The 21,389-nt window shown below is 40.4% G+C and overlaps 4 protein-coding genes across 5 annotated transcripts in view; all 4 read left to right on the top strand.

Moving 5' to 3' along the window:
- The first annotated feature begins 738 nt into the window (after positions 1–738).
- On the top strand, positions 739–2,522 carry uqcrq (ubiquinol-cytochrome c reductase, complex III subunit VII). Its single transcript, XM_020111819.2, has 3 exons — positions 739–875; positions 1,968–2,134; positions 2,348–2,522. Exons 2-3 carry the CDS (start codon positions 1,981–1,983, stop codon positions 2,440–2,442), a joined length of 249 nt encoding a protein of 82 aa, XP_019967378.1. The 5' UTR covers positions 739–875; positions 1,968–1,980; the 3' UTR covers positions 2,443–2,522.
- A 1,093-nt stretch (positions 2,523–3,615) lies between these two features.
- hspa4b (heat shock protein 4b) lies at positions 3,616–11,586 on the top strand. The gene is made up of 19 exons (XM_020103221.2): positions 3,616–3,984; positions 4,598–4,655; positions 5,823–5,963; positions 6,225–6,347; positions 6,446–6,545; positions 6,697–6,830; positions 7,562–7,806; positions 7,918–7,994; positions 8,114–8,265; positions 8,431–8,537; positions 8,622–8,755; positions 8,897–9,081; positions 9,206–9,301; positions 9,554–9,709; positions 9,820–9,945; positions 10,061–10,168; positions 10,264–10,383; positions 10,526–10,687; positions 11,023–11,586. Exons 1-19 carry the CDS (start codon positions 3,878–3,880, stop codon positions 11,227–11,229), a joined length of 2,538 nt encoding a protein of 845 aa, XP_019958780.2. The 5' UTR covers positions 3,616–3,877; the 3' UTR covers positions 11,230–11,586.
- A 288-nt stretch (positions 11,587–11,874) lies between these two features.
- gnpda1 (glucosamine-6-phosphate deaminase 1) lies at positions 11,875–14,768 on the top strand. 2 transcript variants are annotated; one of them, XM_020109715.2, is made up of 7 exons: positions 11,875–12,093; positions 12,345–12,472; positions 13,371–13,472; positions 13,565–13,747; positions 13,876–14,060; positions 14,176–14,350; positions 14,478–14,768. In XM_020109715.2, the coding sequence occupies exons 2-7, from the start codon at positions 12,349–12,351 to the stop codon at positions 14,537–14,539; spliced, it is 831 nt and encodes a 276-aa protein (XP_019965274.1). In that variant the 5' UTR covers positions 11,875–12,093; positions 12,345–12,348; the 3' UTR covers positions 14,540–14,768. The 2 variants fall into 2 exon arrangements, with proteins under 2 accessions (XP_019965274.1, XP_019965354.1); XM_020109795.2 differs by having other exon boundaries at positions 12,052–12,254.
- Positions 14,769–15,478: 710 nt separating this feature from the next.
- ndfip1 (Nedd4 family interacting protein 1) overlaps positions 15,479–21,389 on the top strand; it is a 6,367-nt gene continuing 456 nt past the window's right edge. Inside the window, exons 1-8 of the mRNA XM_020110809.2 lie at positions 15,479–15,709; positions 17,195–17,279; positions 18,257–18,396; positions 18,500–18,587; positions 19,019–19,143; positions 19,333–19,399; positions 19,522–19,630; positions 20,173–21,389. The exon at positions 20,173–21,389 is cut by the window's right edge and continues 456 nt beyond it. Of these exons, the coding sequence (XP_019966368.1) occupies positions 15,674–15,709; positions 17,195–17,279; positions 18,257–18,396; positions 18,500–18,587; positions 19,019–19,143; positions 19,333–19,399; positions 19,522–19,628 (648 nt within the window). The 5' untranslated portion in view covers positions 15,479–15,673 and the 3' untranslated portion in view covers positions 19,629–19,630; positions 20,173–21,389. The remainder of the gene's footprint in view (positions 15,710–17,194; positions 17,280–18,256; positions 18,397–18,499; positions 18,588–19,018; positions 19,144–19,332; positions 19,400–19,521; positions 19,631–20,172) is intronic.

Here is a 21,389-nt window from a genome sequence, read left to right as displayed (position 1 = left end):
GAGTAAAGAAACGAGAAAGATTTTGACTCTTGCATTGGAGTGTTTGCTCTCTACTCCAGGTGTTGAGTCCACATGACCTTGCAAAATACACATTAGGCTACACAGGCACTCACCTTTCAACTAGAATGAACTCAGTGAAGCGCATCCATCCACACATAGTCTCATAATCTTAAATTCAGTCAAACTGCATCAACTTGCACAAAGTTTTGTGTGACCAACCAACAAATGGACAGGGATGAAAACAGAACCTCCTTGTTGGGGCTACAGGTAAAGGTGCTGAATGATCATCAGCTTAAGCCTGTCAGGTTGTCAGTGGTTGTTAAAAATATTAGGCCTTCAAAAAAATTGATATACATGTGGGGCCTCGCTCACTTCACCGGTTGCCTGGTCAGGTGCCACACCTCGCCGCTGAAGAGATACATATTAATTGTCGTGTTTTTTGATTATATACTATTATATTACACTATAGGGTATGTTCAGGTATATTATAGGGTGTATGTATTTATTTAGTCTTTTTGTTTACCTATTGTTTTGGCAACATATACAATAACGGTGACAGCAACAATGTTGACATATTTTTATCATTACAACAGTATAAACACCACATCCTTTCCTCACTTCAGACAACAGCTTGTCCAGGCGAATGAAACATGTCCATATATCTGTGTATCTTATCTATCTTGTGTCACTTTCTGTTTAAAAAACAAATTAAAAAAAAACACGTGAATAATACTTTTGGGGCCCTGACATAGAAGTGAGTCACCCGACTATACTCCGGGCCGACAGGTGGCGGTAGTGACCGCGGACAACAGGCGCTTGGTTAAAAAGGAAGGACACAGAGTCGTCTTTAGGAAACATAGCTGAGAAGCAGCACGGTAAGTTTCAATGTCACATCTTCAAATGCGACACTTCCACTCGCTTCTATCACTTAATACCGTGAAGTCTGTTTACTTAAGTGTGTGAGCAGTAAGGTGTGTGAGCAGTAAGGTGTGTTTTTATTTTTGCGACCACGTTTGCGTAGCTGTCTGGGAAACGGTTCAAACGCCTGTTTGTACTTTGGGAGCTAACAGCTAGCTCAAGGCGGCTAGCTGGTAATGCTAACACCAGCGGCTAACAAGCTAAGAACACGTCCTTAGCTCCTTTTATTCAGATCGTTATTTCACAATCATCTAACCCTGTAGGTCCTCCTGTGGTCTTAGCTCATCGATTATCATCGGAAGCGTTTATTAACGACGTCATTGCGAGTTTGTCACAACCTACCTCTCTCGTATGTTGACATTTAAAGCACAAAGCGGATTTATTCACATTTAAAATCCGGTATTCAAACTAACTTCATCTTTAATACAAGAGATTAAGTAACTTTTGCAACCATGTGATTGAATTTGATTCAGTTTGGTAATGACATGAGTGAAATAGTGAACGATATAAATATTGGTAAAAGGAAATGATGGAAAAAGTCTCTAAAGCCATAATTAACTGTTACTTTAATTGACTGATTAAAAGTGCAGTGTTTAAATAGATTGAATAACATATCTTACTATTGATATGTATGTTTGTAACGTTTCTCATATGTATCAAGGCATGTGTGTATGAGTGTGTGTATATATGCATGAACACATATTTGAGCTGCATCTCAGATTTATTTGTGATGATTTATATATCATGTACATTTTTCCTTTTCTGCCTTATATTTTAAGGTGTTGACAAACAGTGAACTCCATTTAAAGTTATTCTCATTCTCTTGTGGCCAATTCAGTTCAGCTGGAAATGAGTTTGTATTTATTGAACACAGTAAATTCATAGTGGTTTAAAGAATCCCTGTGAAGAGTTTACTAAGTTCCCTAGGCTGGTGTGATACATAGTTGTATATTAATGTATTATGTATGATTTATTCCAATATGACCATAGAAAATGCATTTTTTATGCTGGTATATGTCTGTAAATTTCTGATTATGTTTTTCTATCAGCTCTCTGGTGATCATGGGCCGCCACTTTGGAGACTTGGCCAAGGTCAGGCATGTAATCACATACAGCCTGTCCCCATTTGAACAGAAGGCTTTCCCTAACTACTTCTCCAAGGGAATCCCCAATGTGTGGAGAAGGACCACAACATCTTTCTTCAAAGTTGCCCCCCGTGAGTCTTTGCTCCTTGATTTTAGTTGGACTGTTGCCCAATCTTACTGTGTAGAGTCCATTCAAAATTCAGCAGGAAGAGCTTGACGTGAATTTTTATTTCATAATCTTTGAATTATAATAATTAATCATACTATGTGAGACTTAATTTATTTATAATAACATTTGTGTTAAATTTTTGTGCTAAGTTGTTTTATGATCTTCCTTTTTGCAGCGATGATCCTCATGTACCTGACATACAGCTGGGGCAACAGTGTCCATCAGCAGGGCAAGAGAAAGAATCTTTCCGACTATGAGAACGATGAATAGGCACCTGCCACCTCCTGAAAGCTGCCCTCTGTTGTTAATTCAAACTGTAACCAATAAAGATGAGAAATATTTATGTGAAATCTGTTTTTATTGGTTTCATTCTATCATCCCGTCTTGATTGCACAGATGTTCATGTTGGTGTAAAATCAATGCTACAGTTTGAAGTAATTATATCAGTCATTTACCGTCTCCAATTGGAAGTGCTTCTTCCTTATGTTTTATAATTTTGAAAGTGGGGGATCTTTGGGTTTTAGACTGTGTTGAACAAAACAAGAAAATGACATCACTTTGGGACATGGGAAGATGTGCTGGGTATTTTACTGATATCTGAAGATTCTCAATCATGATTGGATCTTGAACTGAAGAAGCCTAGCACAAAATCCAGTTGCCCATGATTCAGAGAAGTTGAATACTTAAGAAAATGTGTGCACATAATGTTAATTGTGCAGCAGAATGAGGAAAACAAGAGACTAAAGGCAATGGTAAAACAAATTAAAATACAGAAAATGTACAAGAAATACACCTTTTACTGCAGAATTTGTTTGTGCTTGAATGAAAATGCAAAGTTTGTGCTTTACTAAAGGAGATGTTGACGTTTCCATATATGTGCATATTAGACTGTTAAGTATATAAGCAAGTTTGGTATACAAAAAGAGTATAAAAAGATATACATATGTATATACATGGGCATAAATTCACTAAAGTTCACCAGATCCTAGTATTTTTTTCATATTACAACTAAAATGTGTATATAAATATGTAGTGTACCACATAATATGAATAAAAAATATATATATAAATGGGTGAAAATTCATAAAAAGAGGCATGCTTGTGGAATTATATACTATGAAACGATGTAACTGGGAAACTATAGGTTTAGTGCAAAATGTCAAAAAAAAAAAAAGTGCAAGTCATGATAAGTAGTTGTGACATGAGAAAGCAGAGCAGCACTTATTTACTATGCTGCTGCACCAGAGTGTGCAGGAGCCAGACTGCTGCAGCTGCAGAGCATGTGTGTGAGTCTGGTTCAGACCATAGGCTGTGTAGAAAGGTTCAGACCATGGTTCAGACCGGTACCGCTGGTCGTGGTGCAGGATGGAGGCTCATCTCCACACCTGACGATGCCGCTGCAGTGACAGCCTCTGGCCTGTGGGCGTCGCACCGTGCTCGGGCGCAGCGTCTCCGCGGTGCGACGCTATTGGTCAGCGGCGCAGACAGAAGATTCCTGAACCCTCACGAGCATCGAGCCGGTGAACGTACCGCATGCTGCTGCTGCTGCTGCTCACTTACATGGAACAAGAACAAGGGTGTATCACTGTCCGCTGATCCAGACCCACCGTAGCCGCCGCCGTCACTTTTGTTTAGTTTTTTAGCCCCGAGCCTCGTTTCTCCTCGTTCTCGCCGCTGCCCTGCGCTGGTCGATTCGCCGCTGAAGATGTCAGTTGTCGGGTTTGACGTCGGCTTCATGAGCTGCTATGTAGCGGTAGCCAGAGCCGGAGGGATTGAAACAGTCGCCAATGAATACAGCGACCGAAGCACACCGTAAGTACCGCTGCACCCGTCCCCGCGTTTCATTCGTGTCGTGTCGTTAGCGCCGATAGCGAGCGCAGAAAACCAACCACTTTTCTTCATCCCGATCCAAGCTAACGCGGCTAGCTACCCGGCTAGTTAGCGTGCTAACTGATGTCACAACAGGAAGCGGTGAGTGAGGGGCTAAAGCTAGCTGTAGCCGAGAGTAAAACCATTGTGAGCAGAGAAGGAATCGTGGATCCACATCTCCTGCTTGAATGATCCTCGTGGTGTGTTACTTCAGTATCACCGTCGAGCTCGCGCACAGGTTGTGATAACTGAGCTCCAGGTCAGGTGGTGAGTTTTACCGTGCTGCGTGCATGAATGAGCGCATATGATGGGAGGAGGCCGGAACCAGGCTGTCAGAACGGCTCCTGCAGCCCATTGTACCCGACCGTCCAAACCCTCAGTCCCCAGAAGAACCCCGTAGTGTCACTTAGTGTAGAGTGAATAATCAAAAACATGAAAACTGTGATGACGTGAAACCATCACTGTCAATTACTATTTTATAATTGGTGACATCAGCCCTTTCGAAAAACTGCTTAAGAAGAAATGACTGAATTGTGTTTTTTTTTTCTGCTTATAGAGCATGTGTTTCCTTTGGACCTCGGAATCGCTCCATCGGTGCAGCTGCAAAAAGCCAGGTATGTTTTCATGAGACACTGGGGACACGATCACCAACCTGACAGTGAGGAGGGACCCGTGTCTGAACATGAGACTCATACTAGGCAGGGTTACAGCACACATCGAATTCAGCACCATCACAGAACACACTTTCAAGTCAAGGATGCATTATCTGCTTAGCTGTGCAGTACAGCTGGATGACATGGCCAAAAATTATACCAGGACAAAAGTGTTGCAGCCGATGTTGATGAATATAAGGACACATTTCCTTATTTATTTCAAAGGTCCAGTGTGTAAGATTTAGGTGAAAGGGAACTTTTGGCAGAAATTTAATGTAGAATAATCCTCATGATGTTTTCAGTAGTTCAGTTCATCTAAATTGTATGAATTGTACTTTTCTTTACCCTAAAAATGGCCCTTTATATTTAAATACTTAATATTTACATCGAGAGGGTCCTCTCTATGGAGACCGCCATGTTTTTTAACATTAGTCCAGACTGGACAAACTAAACACCTTTTGAGACAACTGAAGGCTACCAGAGGTTCTTTTTCATGTTTGGAAGGGGAAGGGGAGGGTGAGGTGAGGGGTGTTCAGCTGCAACGTGCAATTTCGACACTACATATCACACAATTCTACACACTGTAAGTTTAAGTAGCAAATGAATAAAGGTTAATAGTAAGACAAAATTGTAGTGAGCCTAGGATGACTTATTAACTTCTCCTGGGGCCTTAGGCCTGCATTTAACTCAAAAGCCTCTGATTCATTGTGGATGGAATGGCTGTGCTTATACAGGTCATTGTATGTTTCATAGGAAAGGTCAGGATTTAATATCAGATAAGGTCTTCTGCATTTACAACTAATGATTTGACTTTGATTGGAATGGGGCTCCTGGGTTTGAATTAAAAAAGGTTTCATATTTTTTATATAATTATCACTAAAGATGTCACATTTATATTTTAAGGGGTTTTTTTTGCTCCTGAATTAGGGTAGTGCTTTGAACTGTTCTTTGCAGTTTAAGAACGCCACTTGCAGAATTCATCACCATTGTATCCATATATATTGGACCCTTGTTATAAGCTATTGATAGAAATTATATTGCAATAATTATTACTATGGTTGTATCGCCCTGCCCTAGTGTGCATGTTTTCTAATGGATAAGATTTTTTCCTTTTTTTCTGTTGAACAGGTCGTCACGAACTGCAAGAACACAGTCCAAGGTTTCAAGAGGTTTCATGGCAGGGCGTTTTCAGACCCGTATGTGCAGCGCGTCAAAAACAGCTTGGTCTATGATATTGCACAAATGCCCACGGGGACAGCTGGCATTAAGGTAAGAGAAGAATAAACAGTCAGTGGTTAATGAGGTAACTTAACGATGAACTGTTTGAACTGTGTTATGGAGATGGTTCACAAAATCAAATGCAAATCAGATAACTGGAAAACCAATCATTATAATACAGGATTCTGACAGGAACACAAGAGTTCATAATTGAAATAAAAGTCAGGTTGACCTTATCAGTGATAAAATAATAATATCTTTAAATGCTTTACAACAGTTTGACATCACTTAGCGTTGTCTGTTAATTTGAAGGTGATGTACATGGAGGAGGAGAAGGTGTTCAGCATTGAACAAGTCACTGCCATGCTGATGACCAAGCTGAAGGAGACGGCAGAGAATGCTCTGAAGAAGCCTGTGGCCGACTGTGTTGTCTCTGTAAGTCTTTACACACCACTGAACAGTTGACCTATGTGAGTGTGCAGGGCCTTAAAAGTGAAAAAAGAATTATTTCAATGCTTCTTTGTTGTAACCAGGTTCCCTGCTACTACACCGACGCTGAGAGGAGATCAGTTGTGGATGCTGCTCAGATTGCTGGACTGAACTGCCTGAGGCTCATGAATGAGACAACTGCAGGTCTGTACTAGGGTGTTTTTTGGGTAGGGCTTGGGCAAGGATGTGCATGTTGCTGATTGTTGTTCTAACTGTGTCTGCTGCTCTCTGCTGCTCTCTGCTGCCATCCCAGCACTTGTCCTCTTTATTAATAATTTATCAATTTTCCTTACAGTTGCATTAGCGTATGGTATCTACAAACAAGATCTCCCTGCTCCCGAGGAGAAGGCCAGAAATGTGGTGTTTGTGGACCTGGGCCATTCTGGATACCAGACATCAGTGTGTGCCTTCAATAAGGGCAAACTCAAGGTGTGTGTGTGTGTGGTGCGTTTGTATCTGTGTGTGTAAATCAACATACTGTACATTCTTTTACGGTTGTGCCGAATACCATTTTGAAGGCTTGTTGTTTGACAGGGATAGTGGCCTTCAACATTATAAATAGTTCGTCTGCAGGAACAAGACAGCTAAGAAGCTAGTTTTCTGGAGATTTTGCAAACTCTTTCAATATTTGTAATACACCAGTTTCCTGTTGCATTCTAGGAGTCATCGTCACAAATATAGTTACTTCAGCATTGCTGACACTCACAAGCCTGTCACATATCAGTGCTGGTAATGTTACACAAGAACTTTGAAGCACAAAATGATCAACAGGACGAAAAAAAAAGATTCCTTGTCTGAGAATACGTAATATCCTTAATTTTGTTGCATTATGAACTAAAGTGGCATACCTCCGCCAAGGCACAACAGTACCACCTCATTTGAATTCACTAGATCTGGAATTTTCTTGGATGTGGATCTGCACCCAATTTCACACACACATAAATATGGGTTCCCTTACATGACTGGTTTATTTTTTTATCCATGAATTATTCTCTGAGAAATCATCAAAAATGTTGAAAACCGCTAAATTTCTTAATGTTGAAGAAGGTGAAAATAAATTCCTGGATCATCCCTCTGATCCAAATCTGCATGAACTTTCTTTATCAATCTATGAGAGCACAACTCAAACTCTCTTTTGGCCTCTTGTCTGTGTCTCTCAGGTCCTGGCTACAGCATGTGACCCGGAGTTGGGAGGAAAGGACTTCGATGAAGTACTAGTCAAGCATTTCTGTGAGGAATTTGGCAAGAAGTACAAGCTCGATGTCAAGTCAAAGCCCAGGGCTCTGGTCAGGCTCTACCAGGAGTGTGAAAAACTGAAAAAACTGATGAGCGCCAACTCCTCAGACCTGCCGCTTAACATCGAGTGCTTTATGAACGACATTGATGTCTCCGGAAAGCTGAATAGGTAACCCAACAAGAAATCTTTTTTTTTTTGATGCAGCATTTCTACATATGATTTCTCTCTTACTTTTAAGTTCCATAGTTTAAGCAATATCCACTTTTTCTCTTACACAAGGGGTCAGTTTGAAGAGATGTGTGCTGATATTTTCGCCCGAGTAGAGCCTCCTCTGCAGAACCTGCTGGAACATGCCAGTGAGTAATTGTTATTTAATTCAATTTAATAACCTGACATTTCTGTTCCAATAACTTGGTTTATATCATGCAATGTATGCAAGACAATCACTCATATTTTTATGTTTTTGCTCCATAAGAACTGAAGAAGGAAGACATCTATGCAGTTGAGATAGTGGGTGGAGCTTCCAGGATCCCAGCTCTCAAAGAGAGAATCAGCAAATACTTCGGGAAGGAGTTGAGCACCACGCTGAATGCTGACGAAGCTGTGGCCAGAGGATGTGCCCTGCAGGTACATCCCACTTTTGTTCTCAAAGGCTGTTCTCCACCCTTCCTATCACTCACATGTCCTTTACCAGCACGTGGCTTGAATAAACAATGATGTGAAAATTATGTTTTGGACTTACAGAGTTCTTTCAATGCTGCTCTCACTGAAATACTGTTTCTGTCCCCTCAGTGTGCAATACTGTCACCTGCCTTCAAAGTGCGCGAGTTTTCCATCACAGACATTGTTCCCTATCCCGTCTCCTTGAAGTGGCATTCTGCTGCAGAAGAAGGTTTGAGGTAAAGAACTCGATGGAATGTTTTTTCTTCTGACTCTAATTTGAACTATTATAATGATTATTTTGTTATGTTCATGTGTTGCAGTGATTGTGAGGTATTTCCCAAGAACCATGCAGCACCTTTCTCCAAAGTGTTGACCTTCTATCGGAGAGAGCCTTTCTCTTTGGAGGCCTATTACAACTGCCCTAATGAGCTTCCCTACCCTGACCCCACTATTGGTAAACAAATAAAGCTTCCTAAATTATTTCTCACCAATAGGGAGCAGAAATACTCCAAACTACTCATTGTGTAAACATAGCTGGTACAACATGAGCTTATTATGTTTGTTTTTGGTCACAATTTTTTTTTCTTTCTTTCAGGTCAGTTCTTGATCCAGAAGGTTGTCCCACAAGCATCTGGAGAGAGCTCCAAGGTTAAAGTTAAGGTGCGAGTGAACATCCATGGTATCTTTAGTGTGTCCAGCGCCTCCCTGGTCGAACTGCAGAAATCTGATGAGACAGAGGAACCCATGGAAACAGAACAGGCCAATGAGAAAGATGGAGAGGTACTTAACCTAATAAGTGTCATTAAGTTTAGTTTTATAAATCAATCAGATGAGTATATGTGCTTCTATTTGACCGTTTGTTTTCAGAGAAAAAACATGTCTGCTATTTGTTACTCTTCTACAGAGCAAGATGCAGACTGATCAGGATGAGCTGCAGGGACAGGGAGATGCTCAGAAAGAAACAGAGGAGAAGGCACCACGTGAGAATGAAGAGATGGAGGTAGGGTGCTCAAGCATTGTTTAAAACAAACACCATTTTATAAGGTTGTTTATAAAGGGAAAACACCCCACAATAAACTATATCTTTCAGAAGCTAATAATGTTCATCCTCATGCACAAATATAAACTTAACTTTTTCAAAGCAAAACACATGTAATGGATGAGAATACAGATGTTCGAATAAACTTGTGAATCGTTGGATGTATGTATTCGTGATGTTTTACATGCCAGTGTCTATTTCCTCACCTTTCAGACCACCCCAGAGGAGGGCAAAGGCGAGAAGAAGTCTGACCAGCCCCCACAAGCCAAAAAGCCCAAAGTCAAAACAAAAGTGCTGGATCTTCCGATTGAAAACAGTCCACAGTGGCAGCTAGCAGATGACATGCTCAATCTTTTTGTAGAAAATGAGGTAACAGCTTTCAGCTGTCACGTTACACGCACATTAAGTAAAAGACGACAGCTTGATGGAAAGCTTTAGTGAGAGTAGTTTGTTAGGTTAACTTTTCGGTTTCTCCTCAGGGTAAGATGATCATGCAGGACAAGCTGGAGAAGGAGAGGAACGACGCCAAGAATAATGTAGAAGAGTATGTGTACGACATGAGGGACAAACTGCACGGGATGCTGGAGAAGTTCGTTGGTGAATCTGTAAGTTAAAAATCACATCTGACTCATTGTAAAGAAAGAATTGGGATCAAAGTTATCACCTTATAGTCACTGTTTAATGTTACATGTTTAGTAATTGCTTTTCTTTTTTTTGTAGGACCGGGATGCTCTGTCATTAAAGCTGGAGGACACTGAAACCTGGCTGTATGAAGATGGAGAGGATCAACCCAAACAGGTGTACATTGACAAACTGGCAGAGTTAAAGGTAATTATTACTTTAGAAATAGTTTTTTTCTTCAGCCATTGATGGATCTGTATATTGATCAGTTTAACCTGACGTGTGTATTGTGTTCTGTGAAGAAACTTGGCCAGCCCATCCAGGAGAGGTATACAGAGGCTGAAGAGAGACCTAAAGCTTTTGACGAGCTGGGAAAACAAATCCAGCAATACATGAAATTTGTTGAAGCGTACAAAATGAAGGTAAATTAAGGCATTTTTAAAGGACTTTATTTTTCATGTACATCCTATATTATTCCTCTTTGTCTTAACACCATATTAATACTGAATACACCAATACTTATAAAAGTAATAATGGCTGTGGTAACTTCCCATTGATTTCCAGGAGGAGCAGTATGACCATTTAGATGAGGCAGATGTCACCAAAGTTGACAAACTCACCAATGATGCAATGATCTGGATGAACAGCACCATGAACCAGCAAAGCAAACAAAGCTTGACTCTGGATCCCTCTGTCAAAGTTACAGACATTAAAGCGAAAACCAAGGTGAGACTATCTATGAGACAATCGTAGGACCAGAGCACCGAGAAAAGTAGAAAATCATACATGGGAAATAAATATGCAAGTTGTTTAAGACAGCTAGATTTGTCGAGGAAATACAATTTAATTAAATTTGTATTTGGTGATTGGTTGGAAAATTCATATATTGCTATTAGCGGTTACATCAAGTGAATACACAAAGTTGCTGAACACTGTTGATGCTACTTAAACCGCATTCGTTACTGTTATTGCACCTTCATGCGCAAGTTCAAGAATCTACCACTATATATATATATTTTTAGTAATTCCATTATTTCATTGTGTTTTGTGAAATTCCGTAGGAGCTGTTCTCTGCTTGTAACCCCATTGTGACCAAGCCCAAACCCAAGGTGGAGCTTCCCAAGGAGGAGACGCCTGCCGAGCAGAACGGGCCCGTCAACGGACAGGAGAAACCCCAGGAAGAAAGTGCAGACAAGGGAACGAGCGAGAGCACAGGCAACCCCAGCTCAGAAACGACAGAAAACAAGCCTGACATGGACCTTGATTAAAGTAAAGCCCTACGCCTCCCTGAAGCAAAGTGGAACAGGAGCTTGTTGCTTCAGATTGAGATGCAGTCTGGGTTTATAATCAGAGCAGGTGAGGAATTTTTCAGGGGGGGGGGGGACTGCACACCACAGTCAAAAGTAGGCAGGGTGATTAGCACACTGAGCCCAGCTCCTGGTGGTATCTGTCTGATGACACAGCATGCCCTCTCCCTTTCTGGATGACGTAAATCAAAAGCCAGCCGCAATAAGCCTGTTTGACGATGAGCGCTGTACACATGATGGTATTTATTTCTGTTGTGTGCTCTGTAAGTGTTCTGGTCTGTGTCACAATAACGGTTTTAATAAAGTTATTGAAAATCACTTGCACTGACTTTGTTTCCTTGGTCAAGGTTCCTCACTGGTATTGCTTCTGTCTATTTCAATCTGGTTTTGACTACATGGACAGAAATGTACAGTCCTCTATTAAACAATTAGTACATATGGTCAAACAAGTAAAGGGATGAGTATTAGAAAAATGTCAATGTGTTTTGGCTTGATTAAAGCCAAGGTTAGCTGTGACCCTGCTATCGTTGCTAGGTCACATTGAATCATACATCCCATCATAATATGTTAAACCATTTGGGACATTATATAATTGAATTGAATTGATTGCATGGATGTAGACATAGAGGTGTAGTGTTTATTAACCGGTGATCACTCTTCGACCGGCTAAACGCTACACGAACCTCCATCTGGGTCGAAGCTAACTACAGCCTAGCTTTCAAACTAACGGAAGTTTACGTCATGTCCGCGATGGGACGCTGCTTGCGTCCGACTGCAGGAATCACATGATCAACAGACACCCCGAGGTGCAGCTGGGTGATTCAGGTCTGTGATTCGTGTTTTTATAAGGACACTCAAAAGTTTCTAGTCACGCGGTGCAGTTGCGTAAAAGCTGCCACCGTCTTTTCGCCCGCAGCCTTTTAACAGCGATGCCATTTTATTGTTGCTTGATATAGTTTGTTAGATGAGTCTAAAGTCTGCTCTAGGTGTGTTTCTGACCTGACTCACTTTGAGGTCTGAGCTCTTTCAGACGAGCAACGCGCTCCCATTGTTTCCTTCCTTCTTCTTGTCTGCAGGACGATGAAGCTGATCATCCTCAATGACTACGACCAGGCGAGCGAGTGGGCTGCAAAGTACATCAGAAACAAGATCGTACTCTTCAGACCTGGCCCGGACAGATACTTCACCCTGGGGCTCCCCACTGGTAAGAAGGAGCTGCCCACCCTCCCTTACAGCTGTGCATATATAATGTTTTACATGTGTGGTGCTGGAGATACTTGTGTGTTTAAAAACTCATCTTATACAATTCAAATCAAATTTTATCTGTATTGCCCATATCTACAAATCACAATTTGCCTCATAGGGCTTTAACAAGCTGTGACATCCTCTGCCCTTAACCCTCAACAAGAGTTAGGAAAAACTACCAAAAAACCTTTTTAACAGGGAAAGAAATGTGAGGGACGGACAGAGGTGCAATAGATACCAAGGGTTATTATAGTTAACGAAAACTAAGACTTAAACTAAAACGAGCAATGAAAAAATAATTTAGTTAAGTGAATTAAAACAATAGAATAAAAAAATAAAAACTGCAATGAACAATGCAAAACTAACTAAAACTAAACTGAATTGCAGATAAATTCTTTTTCGTGGTCGTTTCGTTTTCTCCCTCGATTACTGCCTGTCCTGCAGGTGATGGTTAAAGAATGAAATTAAAGGACTTGATAAACCATATTTGGTGTCACACATTGTTTCATCCTTTTTTCGCTTCTACAAGTCAAGGCTTTCTCTTAATACCTGGAAAAACTAAGATTAAAACTAAAAATAAAAAAAATATAAAAACTATAATAACCTTTAATAACCTTGTAGATACCACATACTTTCATTGTCAAATAAATTAACTTTCTCTTATAAAGTTTCAGTGGTATTATTATTTGCTCAAATGAAAAGTAAAAGCACTTATATTCTTGCAGAAAGGTAAAACATTTATGCTAAAATCTGTAAAAACTGTGTAATTGTTTATACATTAAATTGTGTGACTCTGTGTTTTTGAGTCACTTTGTAAGCTTTCTCTTTCATTATTACAATCGAAACCTTTCCATCAGGAAGCACGCCTATGGGTTGTTACAAGAAACTGATTGAGTTTTACAAGAATGGTGAAGTCTCATTCCAGTATGTAAAGACTTTCAACATGGACGAATATGTAGGTAAGGCATCGTCATCCTCTCTCCTCACACTAAATGATTACACACCGAGGATTTGATGAAAGCATAACAAACTGTCCTAACATCTTGTACAGGACTTCCCAGAGATCACCCCGAGAGCTACCACTCCTTCATGTGGAACAACTTCTTCAAGCACATAGACATAAAAGCAGAGAACACGCACATCCTCGACGGCAACGCTGCCGACCTGCAAGCAGAGTGTGAGGCCTTCGAGAATAAGATAACAGCTGCCGGGGGGATCGAGCTCTTTGTTGGAGGTCAGGAGGTCATAGTGCAGACAAATATGTCATAAACAACTATATACAGTAGTTTTGGTATCAAGAGATTATGCTGTCACTTTTGAAGCTACAGTAAAACTGAAACTGATCTTACTGACCTGTTTTAGGTATTGGACCCGATGGTCACATTGCCTTTAATGAGCCTGGTTCCAGCTTGGTTTCCAGGACCAGGGTGAAGACTCTGGCAAAGGATACTATCATAGCTAACGCCCGATTCTTCGACAAGGATATCTCAAAGGTGCCCACCATGGCTCTGACTGTGGGAGTGGGCACTGTCATGGATGCAAAAGAGGTCAGAGGCCTATTGCTACATGGTTCTGCAAAATATCACATTTATGTTATGTAAGGATTGATCCTTTCTGTCTCAGAGGTCACAGGTCACATTTAGAATTCTGTTCTATTCTCAGGTCATGATTCTCATCACCGGAGCACACAAGGCATTTGCTTTATACAAGGCAATAGAGGATGGCGTGAATCACATGTGGACAGTGTCTGCATTCCAGCAGCACCCACAGACAGTTTTTGTGTGTGACGAAGATGCCACCCTGGAACTGAGGGTCAAAACTGTAAAGTATTTCAAAGGTGAGACGAAATCACAAAGCCATAATGCTTCATTTCAAATGTACTAAATTGTAAACTGTGTTGGTCTGAGTAAAGAAAACATCAACAAGAATCCTAGAAAACATGCTGAGTCTTTCTCTTTCTACAGGGATGATGCATGTGCATAATAAACTGGTGGAGCTACCTTCCCTGGACGGCAAGAAGAACTGATCTGAGGAGATTTCAGACTTTGTGTATTCATGAGGCTTTTTAAAAAAAAAAATCAACACTTAATGATTCCTTCTGATGGAGACACAGGCAGCCGTGGAAGCAGTGCTTGGAGTCTACCACCACTACTAATCTGTGTAGAAATAATCAGGTGATGGCGGAGCACAGGTTTATAAGAATCAGGTGATTTTTTATACATTTGTTCTTGGTAATAAAGAGCGTTTAATTTTTACATCCTGTGTGTTTTGATTGGTGCGATGATCATACACGTCTGTGTGAAAGTCTTTTTTTCCTCCTGTCACATGACAACACGGAACCACTCGTGTTGCCTTTAGGCTCTCCTTGTAATCTTGTAATTCCAGTTGGAAGCTGTGAATAATGAACCTGATTTCATTGTGTGAAACGAAGGAGCACAGATTCCTTGTTGACAATAATATTATATATGCTGTAACCAAATACTTTTACACAACTACCGCAGTTTCGTGGCATTTCTACAATACTATGTGATAGGATTATTTTCTGAACTTTGTCTTCAAGCGCAATGTGCGTTTAACCCATAGACTGTATATAAAGATTCAACCACAACAGTCAGAGGCAATGCTCTTTTTTGCTCGACATCATTTGCAGTTAAATAATAATAAGATAATGATCATTTTTTAATATATAATGCATTACATGCACCATCTGTACGATCAATTATCGATTGATTCCAACTGCATAAAGTTTCTATTTTGATGAGGTACAAAATATGAACGCTGCCCATAATGTAGATGCAGTTGTGTAATGTAATTTACATCACACTTCAATACACTTTGTAGGTTTTTAAGTAACTCTGTACGCACTTGTACTGATGCACACTTGCATTTTAAATGTAGTTATACTGCTGCTGACACAGGCCGCTTCTCTCACTCTACTCTATTCGCTCGTGTGCGAACCACCGGTGAGGAAAGTTTCCCACAGTCCGTGAAGGCAGCAGCGCAGCCAGCTCCAGTCAGGAGGGGAGTGGGCAGCAGGAGATGGCCGACTGAAGACAGCTTTACCCCCGCACCTTCGTCGGCTACGTTCCCTTCTAGATAACACATTTTCGGAAGTGAAGTGGGGAAGAGGACGCGTTAAATCTCTCTCTCCCCTTCCACTATGGCGGAACAAAACAGCAACGTCAGATATCAGGAGGTAGGTAACCCCCGTTTGCTGCTACGCTAGAAAAAAAAAAGAAAAAAAAAGAAGCTAACAGCTAGCTGGATGCTAACACCAGCCAACGAGCCTGTCACTGGAGACAACAGCGAGCTACACCGACACTTGTTGACTGCCAGGCCCTGATGTGGCGAGAGATAGCTCAGGCTTATATCAAACCAAACGTGTCACTGTCAAAATTCATCGTGAATATACGAACTAATCAATTCCTGTCGTGTAACATGGAGCCTGTGTGGCCCCTTTCCCCCATCGGCAGCTAGTTAGTTCCTGTCACCTGCTAATGTCAGGCCTGGGTCTGTGTGGTGATACTTACTATACCAGTCTCCAGTCCACTGATTCAAACCCGGCAGACAGGACCAGGAAACTGACATGAAGCTGCAGCCTTCTCACCTGTTGATATGAGTGTGTGTTTGTCTGTGTCTGTCTGTGTCTGTGTTTGTCTGTGTGTGTGTCAGTGCCTGTTTTTAGTTCACTTTGCGTAGTAGTAGTGTAGTTTTAACGATTCATCTTATGTCCCTATAACCAAATTCTGTCCAACCAATCTCTACTACTTTAAAATGAACTTGCTGCACATGGACGTGTGTTGCCCTATGTGTTCTGTTGCAGAAGTGAAACAGAAGTGGTCAGAACCTTGTTAGTCAGCAGTCTGCACAGTGTATTCCTCCTGTATTTACATGTTCACAGCGGAAGTGGAATGTGCCAACCAGTTCTCTCGTCATCTGACCTTCTTCTACCCACAGCTCGGCGATATGGCCAAAAATATATCGAGATACAAATTCTAATTTCAGTTGATGTTGATAATTATCGTGATTAATGGCACGTTATTATTTATTTTACATTTGAACATTGATTTTGCCCCTAGGTGAAGGTTGTGGTTTTAAACACCAGAAATGTTTGATAAACATTAAATTATTTTTTTAAATCTGATTAATGATGTGTTATACCTCCTCACTGTGCACCATGTATTAATAATGTATCATGTGCTAAAGCTTTGTTATATTTCTGTTAATGAAAAGTAGATTGTGATAATTAGCTTCTACACTCACATTACAGTGTCTATATCTATATCTTTTTAACTGGTAAACTATTTAGTCAAATGAGAAAGCATCTAGAGGTTAAGGATGAACATGTCTTTTTTTTGGTAAAATACAATCAGGATACTTCCTCAAACAACATATCCACAAATCATCCTGCCCATTGACCTGCAACATTGCCTTAGATGGCCCAATAAACTGGAAATCTTAGAGGGTGAGCTGCCACTGTATAAATGGCACAGAAACAGTTGGCAAACTTCTGTTATCTAATGATATAAGTATAAGTATTTTAAGTATGATTGATGCCAACCACTGTGTTGTTTCCTTTCTTAAATGACATCTCCTTACCTAGCCAACCAGCAGAGTTTTCCTAAAGGCTGTAACATAAGTCTGACCCAGGTTGTGTTGTCATTTGTGAACATTCCTGCAGCTGGTGAACGAGGAGGAGCCATCCCAGGAGGGTCCGGCCCAGGACGCACCACCGCCCTACAGCAGCATTACTGCAGCGAATGCAGGTCAGAAAGCTTCAAAGCTCCAGCACCTACTGTTTAATGATCGGTAACTCTAAAGCAGAGTAAGAATATATCCTGATGTATTAGTGCCAAATTAATAATAATTCTCCAGTAAAGTGAGAATCTTTAACAAAAATAAATCATTGGTATCGACTCTGTCACATTATTGCATTATTGCTTAATTTATGATCACATACATCAGTTTAAAATATTATATTCTTATAGCTGGTCTAATAATTGTATATAATTTGAATGTAATGTATGTTAAATGTAAGCTACCCTGTTTGATTTATTTTCTCTTGTGTATTACATTTCTTTATAATCTCAAGTAGGATTTTATATTAAACTTTATTTCACCAAATAAAGATTATCTGTAAGATCATTCAGTAAACAATGTCCTCTACAATCTATAATCTAAATCAATACAAATACTGAAGCAAAGCACCAGCACCCCAGAGACATAATCAATATTTAATATTTATGTAGACCTCTTAAGTGTTAGCGTCAGTGCTGTAGAGAGAAGTAGCTCTTGTGCAGGCCCTTTAAGAAAGGGCTGATGTTTTCCAATCTCAATTCTCAAGAGGGTGGAGGTCAACACGTTACACAAGTGGGTGCAGCCTGAAGCTCTTCCTGGGCGAGTCCAGTGATCAGGTTAATTGCTGTTTGTGTTTGAACAAACACAAATTAGGAGTTTGGGTTGTTGCCCCATGTGCCAGATATACACAAGTAAAAGAAAACAGTCATAGACACATGTACAGCTAATGTCTTTTTTCCTGTTGTAAATGATCCCTCCCTGTTGTGAGTTTATGATTCATTACTGTTCCCCTGCTCTTTGAAGGAAGTACAAGTAGATTCTTGTCTGTCCGTCAGCAGTCAGACATCTATAAACCAGTCAACATTAAATAACTCTCACTTTTCCAGCCAAATCTCCACTGAGCCCACATAAATGACAAATCCACATTTGCCTGTTTCCTCTGCAGCTTTCTTTGAATACAAGGAAGATGGAGGAAGATTTCCCAACCCTCCGTCGTACAGTGTTGCCACCACTCTGCCCTCATACGATGAGGCTGAGAGAAGCAAAGCAGAGGCCACTGTCCCTCTGGTCACTGGAAGAGTCACGGTTAGTCCATCCCGTTCACAAACATCATGTAGAAATATTCCTAGTAAGCACGTTTCTCGTCTAATAATAATGGATCCTCATTTATTTCTTGCTGCTGGTTCAGGAGGATGACTTTGTGGCCAGAGATGACTTTGAAGATGCTGATCAGCTGCGAATAGGAAATGACGGGATCTTCATGCTCACGTTCTTCAGTAAGAACCCATGTAGAATATCACCAGTTGATTTGTGCAGTTTTAGTGCAAGGTGTAGTTTTAAGTGTAAGGTCCACTTAAAAGACAAAAAAAATTAGATTTTGAGAATAAAGTCCTAATATTATGAGAACTAGAGGGGTGCTCAGGGAGTCTTACGTGTTCTTTTCTTTGCTCAAAGAATGCAGATAATCTCCTGGGTGTGAACACCAGTACATCCATTGCACGTGTTTGTTTTCTATCTTAAAGCTGTATGGAGCAGGACAACATGTTCCAGCCAGATTGATTCATTGAAGAAAAGAAATGACGTCTTTAATAAGAATTTCTTCACACTGTGAAAAAGCCATATTTATGTGTTCGTGGTCCAAAGCATCTTGGTGTTATTTTACCAAATGTCAAACCTTTTCACTAATTAATGTCTTTTCCGTCACCAGTGGCTTTCCTTTTCAACTGGATTGGCTTCTTCCTGTCGTTCTGTTTGACCACGTCAGCCGCCGGTCGATATGGAGCCATCTCCGGCTTCGGCCTGTCCCTCATCAAATGGGTTCTTATTGTCAGGGTGAGATTTGTGTACTTAACATTCACCACAACTGGTTCAGCTACTACATGGCTGTTCAGTGTAGTCAAGGTGCATGATCACTACTATTAATGCACTTCTTAGAGGTATGATTGTACAGGAGGACAGATGCTCTGAACATGGTGACTGTGTAGCATCGTGCTCCTGACAGACGTTCTCTTGCTTTCACAGTTTTCCACCTACTTCCCTGGTTACTTTGACGGACAGTACTGGCTCTGGTGGGTGTTCCTGGCACTGGGTAAGTGAAAGACATTATTTTGATAAACAAATGGCCTATTTTTTTCCCATGATCACATTTCAGTACATGTCTTGTGTTGTTTGAGTTTAACTTGTATGATGTCATGCTTCTTTGGATGTCAGGCTTCATGCTGTTCATCAGAGGCTTCGTGAACTACTCCAGAGTGAGGAAATTAGCTGATCCCGCCTATGCTACTCTTCCCCGAACAAGGGTACTCTTCATCTATTAGAGGTAAGACACAATGCACAATGTTCTGGTTGCACTCATCAGGCATCAGAAATGTTAAACCAACATGCATACTTTGTAATGTCTCTGTTTGTTATTTTTCAACAATTTAGATATGAGCACATTGTATAAAACTACAAACAAAATCAGCTTTAGGAAAGACTATAGACGGTTATTGTAGTTTGAGTGATAATGTGACTATTTGAGGGTTATGCTGTAGGCTACTTCATCTCTACTTCATCTCTACTTCTCTTCTCTCCTTTAATTATGGGTAAGTCTAAGGAATTCTGGGATTCTGATATTTCTTCATAATCTTCTTCTGATGACAAACTTGATCCATAGTGAAGAAGGAGCAAAAATCATTTTTTTTGAGTTTACAAATATTGAAATATATTTAAATATTTAAAAAGAGTTATCGGTGGTGGAAATCAAATGTTATTAGAGTTATTTATGCAGAATCCCATAAATCCCACCACACATCTAAAATATGGAAGGGACTTTGCTGAAATCTGATTTTGTTTTTGTTGCATTTCTCAAAACAACTTCAGGACGGTGGATGTGGAAGAACTGGACACCATCAACAAAAGAAGTGACTCTGTGACGAGTCCGAATAAACTGAAGACAATTAACACGAGAAATCCACCAGACGAGTTATAGATGAAGACGACTCTCTGTAAAATATTCAGGAATTATATCACTTCTTTTATTTTGTTTTTGAAATTTTATTAATGGAAAAGAAAATGTTAACGGTAATAGTCCCTCAGTGTACTCATTAGTGGTGAATGTTAAGTGCTAATTACATCTCAGTCTGTAATGTAAAAGTAATGCCTTATATCATTTGATGGTAGCATACAAGCATGCATCTGCCCTTAAGGTCAATAAATGGAGAGAGTCTCATGTTGGTGACACTTGAAGCCAACAGGTATGAATTAATACAGCACTCTGTAGACTCGTCATAGCATGTAACACACTTTGTAATCTGCACTTAAGGTTTTATTGCAACTATTATAAGATGTTTTTAGACGCCACCTCCACGTAGATATTCAACTTTAATTATTAGATGGTGAATGCTAATCTACGCATCACACTCCCCTGATGGCTTTAAGTAGTGTGGCCCTCTTTATCCAGAAGGGGGCAGTGTTGTTCTCTAATTGAAGAGAGGAGAGCTGTTTATCAAGGGCATCATCATTATTAAAAAATTCATGCTTGTGATTCAAATGCAGCGTCGGCGGAGCACAGAAATGACAGCCACACGTCCGATGTTATGATTTATGCCTGTTAAATTTTTTGATGTAAATCAGGTTAAAGTATCCACCTTGGAAAACGAGTTTAAGTTACAGATATGATCTTGGGTAAGGCCGCATTCTCTAAAAAAGAAGACAACATGTAATTTAAAACCAGACGACAACAAATGTCAAGTGACAAACCCTCTCGAGTGGACGCTGACAGTGATTGGACACTGATTAATTTTTTTTCTGGACGGTGACAACAACCTGAGATGATTTTTCTGGGCGTGCGAGCACATTTTCTGGTTCACGTCCTTAAAAAGCTCATTTAGATGCAACAGCGTGACCTCTCCACGACTCCTCGGTGAGTCAGTGGAGTCGGCATCACATTAACTGTCAGTGGAAAAGCTCTGTGATTACAGAAGAGAGTCTGGCTGTCAGGATCTCAGCTGTTAATGATCTTGCTGCGTGTTCGGATCACATTCTCTAAAACCATTAAAGGAAATCTCAAACTCCTTTTCCAGCTGGTTTTTTGCCGT

Source organism: Paralichthys olivaceus, chromosome 9 (genome assembly GCF_024713975.1).
Source record: "Paralichthys olivaceus isolate ysfri-2021 chromosome 9, ASM2471397v2, whole genome shotgun sequence".
Classification (NCBI taxonomy): Eukaryota; Metazoa; Chordata; class Actinopteri; order Pleuronectiformes; family Paralichthyidae; genus Paralichthys; species Paralichthys olivaceus.
The sequence above is the reverse complement of the archived record's forward strand: the minus strand, read 5'-3'. Positions and strand labels throughout refer to the sequence as shown.

Bases quoted from the DNA above. Each gene is read 5' to 3' on its own strand.
- uqcrq (XM_020111819.2), top strand. From the start codon at position 1,981: ATGGGCCGCCACTTTGGAGACTTGGCCAAGGTCAGGCATGTAATCACA. The intron at 2,135-2,347 runs GTGAGTCTTTGC...TCCTTTTTGCAG, and splicing joins TTTCTTCAAAGTTGCCCCCC to CGATGATCCTCATGTACCTG.
- hspa4b (XM_020103221.2), top strand. From the start codon at position 3,878: ATGTCAGTTGTCGGGTTTGACGTCGGCTTCATGAGCTGCTATGTAGCG. The intron at 6,348-6,445 runs GTAAGTCTTTAC...TGTTGTAACCAG, and splicing joins TGGCCGACTGTGTTGTCTCT to GTTCCCTGCTACTACACCGA. The intron at 10,169-10,263 runs GTAATTATTACT...TGTTCTGTGAAG, and splicing joins ACAAACTGGCAGAGTTAAAG to AAACTTGGCCAGCCCATCCA.
- gnpda1 (XM_020109715.2), top strand. From the start codon at position 12,349: ATGAAGCTGATCATCCTCAATGACTACGACCAGGCGAGCGAGTGGGCT. The intron at 12,473-13,370 runs GTAAGAAGGAGC...CCTTTCCATCAG, and splicing joins CACCCTGGGGCTCCCCACTG to GAAGCACGCCTATGGGTTGT. The intron at 13,473-13,564 runs GTAAGGCATCGT...CATCTTGTACAG, and splicing joins CAACATGGACGAATATGTAG to GACTTCCCAGAGATCACCCC.